Source organism: Mustela putorius, unplaced genomic scaffold, assembly GCF_011764305.1.
Source record: "Mustela putorius furo isolate JIRA1106 unplaced genomic scaffold, ASM1176430v1.1 tig00000450_pilon_pilon_pilon, whole genome shotgun sequence".
Lineage (NCBI taxonomy): Eukaryota > Metazoa > Chordata > Mammalia > Carnivora > Mustelidae > Mustela > Mustela putorius.
Window position 1 is genome coordinate 14,608,887 of NW_025421385.1, and position 13,925 is coordinate 14,622,811.

Genomic DNA, 13,925 nt, shown 5'->3' on the forward strand with positions numbered 1-13,925 from the left:
GAACTCATACATCTCAAGAGCAATAAAAACAATCTGATTTAAAAAATAGGCAAGAAGGGCCCCTAGGTAACTCAGTCCATTAAGCATCTGACTCTTGGTTTCAGCTCAGGTCATAATCTCAGGGTTGTGAGATCAAGTCTTGCATCAGGTTCAGCACTGGGCATGAAGCTTGCTTAAGATTCTCTCTTCCTTTTCCTCTGCCCTTCCCCCCTCGACACTTGCATCCATGCTCTATCTTTAAAAAAAGTGGGCAGAGGACTGAATGGACGTTTTTCCAAAAAGGACATACAGAGTGCACAATACCAATAGGCGTATGAAAAGATGCTCAACATCACTAATCATCAAGGAAAGACAAATCAAAACTACAATGAGATATTACCTCACAACTGTTAGACTGGCTTTCATCAAAAAGACAATAGATAAGTGTTGAAAAGGATGTGGAGAAAAAGAAATTTCTGTGCACTTTTGATGGGACTGTAACCTGGCACAGACACTGAAAAACAGTATAGCAGTTCCACAAAAAGTGTGAAAAGTAACCACCATATGACCACACCAATCCTATTTCCGGTCATATACTAAAGGAACTGTAAGCCGGATTTCAAAGAAATATGTATACTCCCATGTTTGCTGCAATATTATACATAATAGTCAAAAGAGGAAAACAACCCAAGTGTCTATCAACAGATAAATGAACAAGTAGGATTTGACAGAGCTAGATCCAGATATAATGGAATATTATTTAGCCATGAGAAAAAAGGAAATTCTGCTATTCGTAACACATGGATAGACCTTAAGGCCTTATGTTAAATGAAATAAGCCAAAGACAAAAAGAGAGAAATACTGTCTGATATCACTTAGATGTGGAATTTAAGGAGACAAAAATGTCAAATTCCTAGAAACAGAGTAGAAAAGTGGTTTCCAGGCTTTGCGGAATGGGACAGAGAGGGAGAGGTTGGTAAGAATATAATTTGTCAGCTATCAGATGAAAAAGGTCAGAGGATCTAATGTAAATAATGATGACTATAATTGATAACACAGTATCATACAATTAAAATGTGTTGAGAGAAGAACTTAAATGTTCTCACCACAAAAAAAAAAAAGAAAGAATAAAGCACAGCGATGGATGTGTCAATTAACTAGATGAGAGGGGATCCTTTCACAAAGCCCAAATATATCAAATTGCCACAACTTTAAATATCTTATGATTTTATTTGTCAATTATACCTCATGAAACCTGAAGTTCTTTTTGTTTTTTGTTTGTTTGTTTGTTTTAATTTTATTTATTTAATTGACAGATAGAGATCACAAGTAGGCAGAGAGGCAGGAAGAGAGAAAGGAGGGAAGCAGGCTCCCTGCTGAGCAGAGAGCCCGATGTGGGGCTCGATCTCAGGACCCTAAGATCATGACCTGAGCCGAAGGCAGAGGCTTAACCCACTGAGCCACCCAGGCACCCCAGAAAACTGAAGTTTTAAAAAATGAAGTCAACTCACAATTTCTGTTCTATTGATAGTAGGTAAAGATTAACCAATGCACACATGGGTGGCACAATCAGTTAAGCATCTGAGTCCTCATTTTGCCTCGGGTCATGATCTCAGGGTCCAGAGATCCAATATGCCTAAGAGTCTCTCTCTCTCCTTTCCCTCAGCCCTCCTCCCACTCACACTCAAATAAATAAATAAATAAATAAATAAATAAATAAAATCTTTTAAGTGACTAAATATAAAAAATAAAAATTAACCAAATGTTCCAGGCAGGTTTTTGAATCATGTAAATTCCAAGTACTTCTAGAACTGGCTTTCTTGCTACTTTTACCAGAAATGCTTTGTACTTCGTCTCTTTTAACCTCAAACCATCACCATAGAAATGCACTATTGCCTATACTAGATTTTAGGGATGGACTATTTTTTTTTAAATGACAGATGGCATTTGGATATATAAAAGCTTTCCAAATGTGATTTTGTCAGTTTTCTGTAAAGCTTGACAATCATCTTCAAAGTTTTTCCTAAAGACTTTTTCTTCCTTCAGTTTTCATCTTTTTAAAATCAGTGACTATTTTTATTCTGCTTGGTCAGACAAGTAGGCTTTTGATTTACAACAGCTGTATTTCAATAGTGCACACACAAACAATTTCATTTCTGCCTTTATAATTCTTTTTTTAACCATCAAGTAATAAATCATAGTTTGGTCCAAGGGTTTTGGAATCATTTTGGACTTTTAATCTAATATAATCAAGTGGGTTTGCTATACATCTAATTATCATAAGTTTTGTTTAACTCTGTGTTTAACAATGGGTTAGCTCAGCACAGACATATTTTCTTTCCCTTGATTTCTGTCTCCATTTCATTCCCAAATTTAGAAGATTATTGTCACGAATTCTTCATTTACTGCTAATGTACTTGAACCTCATTCCAGTTATTCCACATGTCCTTCAGGTTTTTATAATTATACAAATGTCATGATGGAAATCTATAGATAAGTGTGAAGATATATACTTGTATGCAACAGCGCTCTGGAATGAATACTGCCAAGACTTCAAGAAGGAAAATATATGCTTACAGGACAACAAAACTTAACAGCAACCAAGAGGTAGCTGCATGGAGCACTGGGTGTGATGCATAAACAATAAATCTTAGAACACTAGAAAAATAAAATAAAATAAAAGGGAGTAAGAGAAATTGGAGGGGGAGACGAACCATGAGAGACTATGGACTCTGAAAAACAATCTGAGGGTTTTGAAGGGGTGGTCACGGGAGGTTGGGTGAGCCTGGTGGTGGGTATTATGGAGGGCATGTATTGCATGGAGCACCAGGTTTGGTGCATAAACAATGAATTCTGGCACACTGAATAGAAATTTAAAAAATTAAAAATTGAAAAAAAATAAGTAAATTAAGTAGGAGTAGATAAAATTATCAAAAAATTGGTAAATATTTAGTCTTCCCTGGTTTTTTTGTTTGTTTTTTGGTTTTTGGTAACCAAAAAACTTTAGAGTTTTATTGACTTAGGTTAAGCGAAAAACTAAGGTAAATTCATTAAACATGTAAACCATTTCCAAATAAATAAAATACTAAAATATTTAAAAATAAATACATAAATAAAAATAAAATTTAAAAGAGTTGATTCTCTTGGGGCGCCTGGGTGGCTCAGTGGGTTAAGCCGCTGCCTTCGGCTCAGGTCATGATCTCAGGGTCCTGGGATCGAGTCCCGCATCGGGCTCTCTGCTCAGCAGGGAGCCTGCTTCCTTCTCTCTCTCTCTGCCTGCCTCTCAGTGTACTTGTAATTTCTCTCTGTCAAATGAATAAATAAAATCTTTAAATAAATAAACAAATAAATAAATAAAAGAGTTGATTCTCAGGTTTATGGCCATAATTTGTTTTCTTTTGTTTTGTTTTTTTCTCTTCTCCCAAGGTTTTTTTTTTTTAAAGATTTTTCTTTATATTTATTTATTTGACATAGAGAGAGATCATAAGGCGGAGAGGCAGGCAGAGAGAGAGAGAAGGAAGCAGGCTCCCTGCCGAGCAGAAAGCCTGACTCGGGGCTTGATCCCATGGGATCATGACCTGAGCTGAAGGCAGAAGTTTTAATCCACTGAGCCACTCAGTCACCCCTCCCAAGGTATTTTTTACAAAGGGAGTAACAAATATAAAGACAAAGCTTAAAACTTTGTTACATTTAGATTCCAATATCTTCTTACATGGATCTGCTTCACCTGAGAATGGTAAGCTAGGCAGGTGCCCAATAAAAATCTTAATTTCAGAGATGGACAACACTTTTTACTTGCCAGTTGGACTGACCCTAAAAATCTAAATATGCCTGTCAATTCTCATGTCTCCATTTAATGCAATCTCCATCACCTACATGGATACCCCCTATCAAGTTGGGTTCAAACATTGCTGGCTCCTTATTCAAAGGACCACATGTTTATATATTAATATATGCAAATACATTAAATAGTCTCTAAGGCCAGACATTTGTTCACTTGGTCGATAATCAATGAACTCTGAAATGCAAGTATAAGACTCCACATTTATTTAGTTTAATAAAATTCCATGTGTCATAGGCAATAATTAATTTCATCTATTAAAGGAAACCAAACAAGACAATCTCTGTCCAAAAGCATTACTCATTTGATCTATAAGCCCAGAAAAAAGATTTAACTTCCTCTTGCCTTGGTTCACCTACATTAGTTCCTGAATGGATATGTTGGGGCATGGAGGAGGTCATTTTCTAGTCTCGTTTCCATAATAACTAGAATTCTTCTCCCTGAACAACAAGAGCAATAGTCAAGTTTTACAGGAACACCAATTCTGAGAGAACCAACTGAAGGACCAAGTGTCATTCAGCCAATGATTCCTTCTACAGGCCCTTCTCAGGGATGAGAACCCAATTTATTGTTCCTTTGTATTACCTTTCTCCTAAAATATTAAGAGTTGACAGCTGAGTAAATAACTGGCATTCAGTAAAAACACCTATTATTATCTCTTTAGTCCGCAAAGATCTTAAAAGAAAATATTTTAAGGTAAAATTGTCTACTAATAATTGAGTTGCTTTGAACAAAAGTTCTCAATATTATAATTTGTAGTGCATGGATCATGGTGTTAAAAACTTCTGACAAGAGCAACACATAATAGTACATGCACTTCCTGGGTTGTGAACATCCCAGATTTTTTGGTTAAAAATAATGCCAGGTTAAAGACTTTAATCTTCTACATTTTGATTTTGAAACATTATCTCCTAATTTCCAGGGGAATTGTGGTATGTTGATAGAAAAATTAACAAATTCAGAAGGAACCATGAAACCAATTCAATAGCAAGATGTTGTTTCACCCCACGTCTCCCGTGACAGCACAACCGGGTCAGAAGTAAATATTAACTCTCAAAATAAATGTTGAGCTTAGCATTCTTACCTGGCACCCTCTTTGCCCAGTTGATCATGTGAACCAGCTCCCTGTCGGCAAGGTTAGTCAGTAAGCCCATCATCGAAGCCTCACTGAAGGGTCTAGAAGGATCGTAGTCAGAATAGATTATGGGGGGCTCAGCCTCCAACAAGGCACTGACCATCTGATCGGCTGTCAGAGACAAGGCTGGGCTGTTCTTTTTAGTGTGCTTAATCAAGAGTGGGCTTGGCCACAGGTTGGAAGTCCTCATATCTCCAGAGGACCCCACTTCATTCCTGCCCTCCGCATCATCTCTCTGGCGCTTGTGTTTCAACATTCTCCCTCCTCTTCGGTCTTTCCGTATCCCTGAGAACACAGAAAGGAAAAAAAAAATACCCGGTTTATTTATTCTTTTCATATTAACTTTCTTACTAAAACCAATTTCAATGCTAATAGCCTTTATTTTATTTACAGAAATATTTGAGGCACAGGTGGACTAGTGTTTACCAACCAGCTGCCTAAGAGGAAAAAAGGCTTTGATCCATAGCACTGACCGATTTCCATGGTGAAAATGCTTCCACTGTGGCAAATTTCAAGTTACTTGTCTTATATCAAACAGTTTTCAGAATGGCTGGAAAGTTAACAGTGGACTTTTTGTGAGCTGGTCCAAGCTGATTCTGACAAATGGGTTGTGTGTCTGTGTGTGTGTGTGTGTGTGTGTGCACATGCATGGGTGTGTCACAGATGCTATAAAAAGAACATAATTATAATTACTTATTCTTGAAATATGGCTTAGCATCAAAGACCACTTCTTCTATGGACACTCTTTTAACAGTAGATTTAAAAATCAATGAAAAAAGGAAGATGGCGGAGAAGTAGCAGGCTGAGACTACATCAGGTAGCAGGAGAACAGCTAGATAGCTTATCAAACCATTGCAAACACAAAACAGAAAATTGGCCACTTTCTGAAAGTTAGGACCAGTGGAGAAGTGAATCCAAAGTGACGGGAAGACAGACTGCAGGGGGAGGGGCCGGCTCCCAGCAAGAGGTGGAACAATGGAGCACAAAACCAGGACTTTCAAAAGTCTGCTCCACTGAGGGACATTGCTCCAGAGGCTAAACCAGGTGAAGCCCACACAGGGCCAGTGTGGCCCCAGGTCCTGCGGGGTCACAGAAGGATTGGGGTTGTCTGAGTGTCACAGAGCTCACAGGTATTAGACCAGGGAAGCCGGCTACAGAGACAGAGCTGAGGAGTGAGCTCTCAAGTGAACTGGTCACAGGCTGGGTGAGCTCGGAGCACGGCCAGAGGCCAGGGAGACGGGAATGATTTGGTTCGTTTCTCTGAGGGCGCACTGAGGAGTGGGGACGGGAGCTCTCGGTTCCTCTGGGTCAGAGACTGGGAGGCTGCCATTTTTATTTTTGTCCTCTGGAACTCTACGGAAAGCATTCAGGGGACAAAAGCTCCCCAAAGCGAACCCAAGCAGATTACTTAGCCCATCCCCTGGTAAGGGCAGTGCAATTCCACCTCGGGCAAAGACACTTGAGAATCACTACAACAGGCCCCTCCCCCAGAAGATCAATAAGAAATCCAGCCAAGACAAAGTTCACCTTCCAAGGAGAGCAGCAGAATTCCAGTGGAGGAGAAAGCAAAGGACGGAACTCATGGCTTTCTCCCCATATTTCTTTATTTTTGTGGTTAATTTAATTTTTTTAATTTTTTTTTCTTCTGCTAAATTTTTTTAACTTTTACCCTTTTCTTTTTTAACGTTTTTTAACTAGCATATCTTATATAAGATAAGATAAAAAACTAGCATAATATATATATAAAATATATATATATTCTTTTCTTCTTTATATTTTTTCTTTATTTGTTTTCTTTTTTAATTTTTTTTTCTAAACTTATTTTTATCCCCTTTCTCCCTCCCACGATTTGGGGTCTCTTCTGATGTGGTTAAAGCGCATTTTCCTGGGGTCTTTGCCACCCTTTCAGTATTTTATTTGCTCCTTCATATACTCTTATCTGGACAAAATGCAAAGGCAGAAAAAACTCACCACAAAGAAAAAAAAAAAAAAGAACAAGAGGCAATTCGAAAGGCTAGGGACCTAATCAATACAGTCATTGGTAATATGTCAGATCTAGAGTTCAGAATGATGATTCCCAAGGTTGTAGCCGGACTCAAAAAAGGCATGGAAGATATTAGAGAAACCCTCTCTTGATAAATAAAAGCCCTTTCTGGAGAAATAAAAGAACTAAAATCTAACCAAGTTGAAATAAAAAAAGCTATTAATGAGGTGCAATAAAAAATGGAGGCTCTTACTGCTAGGATAAATGAAGCAGAAGAAAGAATTAGTGATATAGAAGACCAAACAACAGACAATAAAGAAGCTGAGCAAAAGAGAGACAAACAGCTACTGGACTACCAGGGGAGAATTAGAGAGTTAAGTGACACCATAAGACAAAACAACATTAGAATAATTGGGATTCCAGAAGAAGAAGAAAGAGAGAGGGGAGCAGAAGGTATATTGGAGAGAATTATTATAGAGAATTCCCATAATATGGCAAAGGGAGCAAGCATCAAAATCCAGGAGGTACAGAGATCCCCCCTCAAAATCAACAAGAATAGGTCCATAGCCCGTCACCTAATAGTAAAATTTACAAGTCTTAGCGACAAAGGAAAAATCCTGAAAGCAGCCCAGGAAAAGAAGTCTGTAACATACAATGGTAAAAATATTAGATTAGCAGCAGACTTATCCACAGAGACCTGGCAGGCCAGAAAGAACTGGCATGATATATTCAGAGCACTAAACGAGAAAAACATGCAGCCAAGAATACTATATCCAGTTAGGCTATCCTTGAAAATAGGAGAGATAAAAAGCTACCAGAAAAACAAAAACAAAAAGAATTTGCAAACGCCAAACCAGCTCTACAGGAGATATTGAAAAGGGTCCTCTAAGCAAAGAGTGATGCTAAAAGTAGTAGATCAGAAAGGAACAGAGACAATATACAGTAACAGTCACCTTACAGGCAATACAATGGCACTAAATTCATATCTCTCAATAGTTACCCTGAATGTAAATGGGCTAAATGCTCCAATCAAAAGACACAGGGTATCAGAATGGATTAAAAAAAAAAAAACCCATCAATATGTTGCCTACAAGAAACTCATTTTAGACCCGAAGACACATCCAGATTTAAAATGAAGGGGTGGAAAACAATTTACCATGCTAATGGACATCAGAAGAAAGCAGGAGTGGCAATCCTTTTATCAGATCAATTAGATTTTAAGTCAAAGACTATAATAAGAGATGAGGAAGGACACTATATCATACTCAAAGGGTGTGTCCAAAAAGAAGATCTAACAATTTTAAATATCTATGTGCCTAACATGGGAGCAGCCAACTATATAAACCAATTAATAATAAAATCAAAGAAACACATCAATGATAATACAATAATAGTAGGGGACTTTAACACTCCCCTCACTGAAATAGACAGATCATCCAAGCAAAAGATCAACAAGGAAATAAAGGCCTTATATGACACACTGGACCAGAAGGACATCACAGATAAAATCAGAACATTTCATCCCAAAGCAACAGAATAGACATTCTTCTCTAGTGCACATGGAACATTCTCCAGAATAGATCACATCCTGGGTCATAAATCAGGTCTCAACCAGTATCAAAAGATTGGGATCATTCCCTGCATATTTTCAAACCACAATGTTCTGAAGCTAGAACTCAATCACAAGAGGAAATTTGGAAAGAATACAATACATGGAGACTAAACAGCATCCTTCTAAAGAATGAATGGGCCAACCAGGAAATTAAAGAAGAATTGAAAAATTTCATGGAAACAAAAGATAATGAAAACACAATGGTTCAAAATCTGTGGGATACAGCAAAGGTAGTCCTGAGAGGAAAATCTATAGTGGTACAAGACTTTCTCAAGAAACAAGAAAGGTCTCAAATACAGAACCTAACCCTACACCTAAAGGAGCTGAAAAAAGAACTACAAAGAAAGCCTAAACCCAGCAGGAGAAGAGAAATAATAATGATCAGAGCAGAAATCAATAAAATAGAAACAACAAAAAAAAAAAACAATAGAACAAATCAATGAAACTAGGAGCTGATTCTTCGAAAGAATTAATAAGATTGACAAACTCCTGGCCAGACTTATCAAAAAGAAAAGAGAAAGGACCCAAATAAATAAAATCATGAATGAAAGAGGAGAGATCACAACTACCACCAAAGAAATACAATTATAAGAACATACTATGAGCAACTCTATGCCAACAAATCTGATAATATGAAAAAAATGGATGCATTCCTAGAGACATATAAACTACCACAACTGAACCAGGAAGAAATAGAAAACGTGAACAGACCCATAACCAGTAAGGAGATTGAAACAGTCATTAAAAATCTCCAAACAACAAAAGCCCAGGGCCAGATGCCTTCCCAGGGGAATTCTACCAAACATTTAATTCCTATTCTCCTGAAACTGTTCCAAAAAATAGAAATGGTAAGAAAACTTCCAAACTCATTTTATGAGGCCAGCATCACCTTGATCCCCAAATGGGATAAGGATGGGATAAGGATCCCATCCAAAAAGAGAACTACAGACCAATATCCTTAATGAACACAGATGCAAAAATTCTCACCAAAATATTAGCCAATAGGATTCAACAGTACATTAAAAGGATTATTCACCATGACCAAGTGGATTTATTCCAGGGCTTCAAGGTGGGCTCAACATCTACAAATCAATCAATGTGATACAACACATCAATAAAAGAAAAAACAAGAACCATATCATACTCTCAATAGATGCTGAAAAAGCATTTGACAAGGTACAGCATCCCTTACTGATCAAAACTCTTCAAAGTGTAGGGATAGAGGGCACATACCTCAATATTATCAAAGCCATCTATGAAAAACCCATCGCAAATATCATTCTCAATGGAGAAAAACTGAGAGCCTTTCCACTAAGGTCAGGAACACACCAGGGATGTCCATTATCACCACTGCTATTCAACATAGTACTAGAGGTCCTAGCCTCAGCAATCAGACCAACAAAAAGAAATCAAAGGCATCCAAATTGGCAAAGAAGAAGTCAAACTATCACTCTTCGCAGATGATACGATACTATATGTGGAAAACCCAAAAAACTCCACTCCAAAACTGCTAGAACTTGTACAGGAATTTAGTAAAGTATCAGGTTATAAAATCAATGCATAGAAATCAGTTGCATTTCTCTACACCAACAACAAGACAGAAGAAAGAGAAATTAAGGAGTCAATCCCATTTACAATTGCACCCAAAACTATAAGATACCTAGGAATAAATCTAACCAAAGAGGCACAGAACCTATACTCAGAAAACTATAAAGTACTCATGAAAGAAATTGAGGAAGACACAAAGAAATGGAAAAATGTTCCATGCTCCTGGATTGGAAGAATAAATATTGTGAAAATGTCTATGCTACCTAAAGCAATCTACACATTTAATGCAATCCCTATCAAAATCCCATCCGTTTTTTTCAAAGAATTGAACAAATCATCCTAAATTTTATATGGAACCAGAAAAGACCTCAAAGAGCTAAAGGAATATTGAAAAAGAAAGCCAAAGTTGGTGGCATCACAATTCCAGATTTCAAGCTCTATTACAAAGCTGTCATCATCAAGACAGCATGGTACTGGCACAAAAACAGTCACATAGATCAATGGAACAGAATAGAGAGCCCAGAAATAGACCTTAAACTCTATGGTAAACTAATCTTCGACAAAGCAGGAAAGAATGTACAGTGGAAAAAAAGACAGCCTCTTTAATAAATGGTGTTGGGAAAATTGGATGGCCACGTGCAGAAAAATTAAATTGGACCATTTCCTTACACCACACATGAAAATAGACTCAAAATGGATGAAGGACCTCAATGTGAGAAAGGAATCCATCAAAATCCTCGAGGAGAACATGGGCAGCAACCTCTTCAACCTCAGCCACAGCAACGTCTTCCTAGGAACATCGCCAAAGGCAAGGGAAGCAAGGGAAAAAATGAACTACTGGGATTTCATCAAGATCAAAAGCTTTTGCATTTAACAAAACCAAAAGATAACTGACAGAATGGGAGAAGATATTTGCAAATGACATTATCAGATAAAGGACTAGTGTCCAAAATCTATAAAGAACTTATCAAACTCAATACTTAAAGAACAAATAATCCAATCAAGAAACGGGCAGAAGACATGAACAGACATTTCTGCAAAGAAGACATCCAGATGGCCAACAGACACATGAAAAAGTGCTCCATATCACTCGGCATCAGGGAAATACAAATCAAAACCACAATGAGATACCACCTCACACCAGTCAGAATGGCTAAAATTAACAAGTCAGGAAAGGACAGATGCTGGTGAGGATGCAGAGAAAGGGGAACCCTCCTACGCTGTTGGTGGGAATGCAAGCTGGTGCAATCACTCTGGAAAACAGCATGGAGGTTCCTCAAAAAGTTGAAAATAGAGCTACCCTATGACCCAGCAATCTCACTCCTAGCTATTTACCCTAAAGATACAAATGTAGTGATCCGAAGGGGCACGTGCACCCAAATGTTTATAGCAGCAATGTCTACAACAGCCAAACTATCAAAAGAGCCTAGATGTCCATCAACAGATGAATGGATAAAGAAGATGTGGTATATATATATATATATATATATACAATGGAATACTATGAAGCCACCCAAAGAAATGAAATCTTGCCATTTGTGACAACGTGGATGGAAGTAGAGGGTATCATGCTTAGTGAAATAAGTCAATCGGAGAAAGACAACTATCATATGATCTCCCTGATATGAGGAAGTAGAGATGCAACATGGGGGGTTAGGGGGGTAGGGGAAGAATAAATGAAACAAGATGGGATTGGGAGGGAGACAAACCATAAGTGACTCTTAATCTCATGAAACAAACTAAGGGTTGCTGGGGGGAGGGGGTTAGGGAGAGGGGGTGGGGTTATGGACATTGGGGAGGGTATGTGCTATGGTGAGTGCTGTGAAGTGTGTAAACCTGGTGATTCACAGACCTGTACTCCTGGGGATAAAATTACATTATATGTTTATTAAAAAAATAATAATAAAAATAAAAAATAAAAAAATGAAGGGTTCGTCTGGTCTGAATCATGACCCCAGTGAAGTCTCCTGAGAGACTTCTATACATAGATCTCCAAATACTCCATCTTAACCTATTTCTTACTGCATTTTAGGCAAAGCTATACTGTTTTGATTAGATAATAAAGAAGAAAAATAGGTTAAAAAAATCAATGAAAAAAGCACTTTCTAACCATCCCTACCATCCAAGTAGGTCTCTTAATGGAAGGCATGGTTGGAGAATGACTTCTCAGAAACGTATCTCACTCTAGATCCCACAGGTCCTCAGTGAGTCTTTGTGGTTAAGACTGACTTAGCACTTGACCTAAGACAGTCAAGTTGTTTACTTGGTTCTAACATTTTCCCAAATGTATTTCTATTTCCCTCATATAAGTTCTTTAAAACAGTTGAGAATAATTGCCCCCCAAAAGCTTACCCAGCTGTGGCTCTCACTAACTAAATTATAGAGAGAAGGGAAAATCCAATCTCTCTTGCAGGGGTTCTTTGAGGTTTCAGCTAAGCATCTTAACCTGGAAAAGGCCATGCTATGGTGCTGAAATATATCAGCAGAAAAAAATATCTCAAAATGACAAAAATTAACAGAAGCTTCCATATTTTCAAAAATGTTCATCTAGGGGCCCCTGGGTGGCTCAGTCCATTAAGCATCTGCCTTCAGCTCAGGTCATGAGCTCAGGGTCTTAGGATCAAATCTGACAAGGTAGGGATCCCTATTTGTGCTCTCTCTCTCTTTCTCTCAAATAAATAAAATCTTTTTTAAAAAATTAGAAAATTAAAAAATGAAGATTTATATGAAAAAACAATCATTTTGGTAAAAAGCTAATACAGTTTTTTAAGATATTAAAGACAGGAGAAGAATACACTTTGTAATATACTACCTGGTCTCTCACTCATAACGAATAACTAATGTCAGAACTTTATTCTATACTGTTCTAATTTGTCAAAGAATTTGGACAAATGAGTGTTTGTGAATTTTTTATGTGTAACTTTTATTCTTATAGGTCTAGATTTAATATATTAGACACTGCCTTCAAAACATAACAAAGTCACAGACCCTTCCTATTTATTTAGTATTAAAATAAGCATTTCTCAGAACTCTTGGAATAAGTAATAGTAAAGATTATTATCACTGGGGTGCCTGGGTGGCTCACTGGGTTAAGCCTCTGCCTTCAGCTCAGGTCATGATCCCGGAGTCCTGGGATCGAGCCCCACGTTGGGCTCTCTGCTCAGCAGGGAGCCTGCTTCCTCCTCTCTCTCTCTCTCAGCCTGCCTCTCTGACTACTCGTGATCTCTCTCTCTCTGTCAAATAAATAAATAAAATCTTAAAAAAAAGATTACTATCACTAATACACACTCAGCACTCACCATATATTTTAAGCACTTTATATACACTACATATGAGGTGATGCAACATGGGGGCTTAAGTGGGTAGGAGAAGAATCAATGAAACAAGATGGGATTGGGAGGGAGACAAACCATAAGTGACTCTTAATCTCACAAAACAAACTGAGGGTTGCTGGGGGGAGGGGATTTGGGAGAAGGGGGTGGGATTATGGACATTGGGGAGGGTATGTGCTTTGGTGAGTGCTGTGAAGTGTGTAAACCTGGTGATTCACAGACCTGTACCCCTGGGGATAAAAATATATGTTTATAAAAAATAAAAAATTTAAAAAAAAGCACTTTACAACAAATTTATTTTTTTAATTTTATGATGCTATGTTAGTCACCATATAGTACATCATTAGTTTTTGATGTAGTATTCCATGATTCACTGTATGAATAAGAGTGCTCCATGCAATCTGTGTCCTCCTCAATACCCATTACCAGGCTAACCCATCCCCCAACCCCTCTCCCCTCTGAAACCCTCAATTTGTTTCCCGAAGTCCATAGTC

At 37.7% G+C, this 13,925-nt stretch overlaps 1 protein-coding gene across 6 annotated transcripts in view; it reads right to left on the reverse strand.

Annotated features, from left to right (window-relative positions):
* The window catches only part of ESR1 (estrogen receptor 1), a 412,487-nt gene that overhangs the window by 167,691 nt on the left and 230,871 nt on the right, over nt 1–13,925 (reverse strand). For all 6 annotated transcript variants that reach the window (XM_004753574.3, XM_004753571.3, XM_004753576.3 and 3 more), the window contains one exon: nt 4,905–5,240. In XM_004753574.3, coding sequence (XP_004753631.1) covers nt 4,905–5,240 — 336 coding nt within the window. The remainder of the gene's footprint in view (nt 1–4,904; nt 5,241–13,925) is intronic.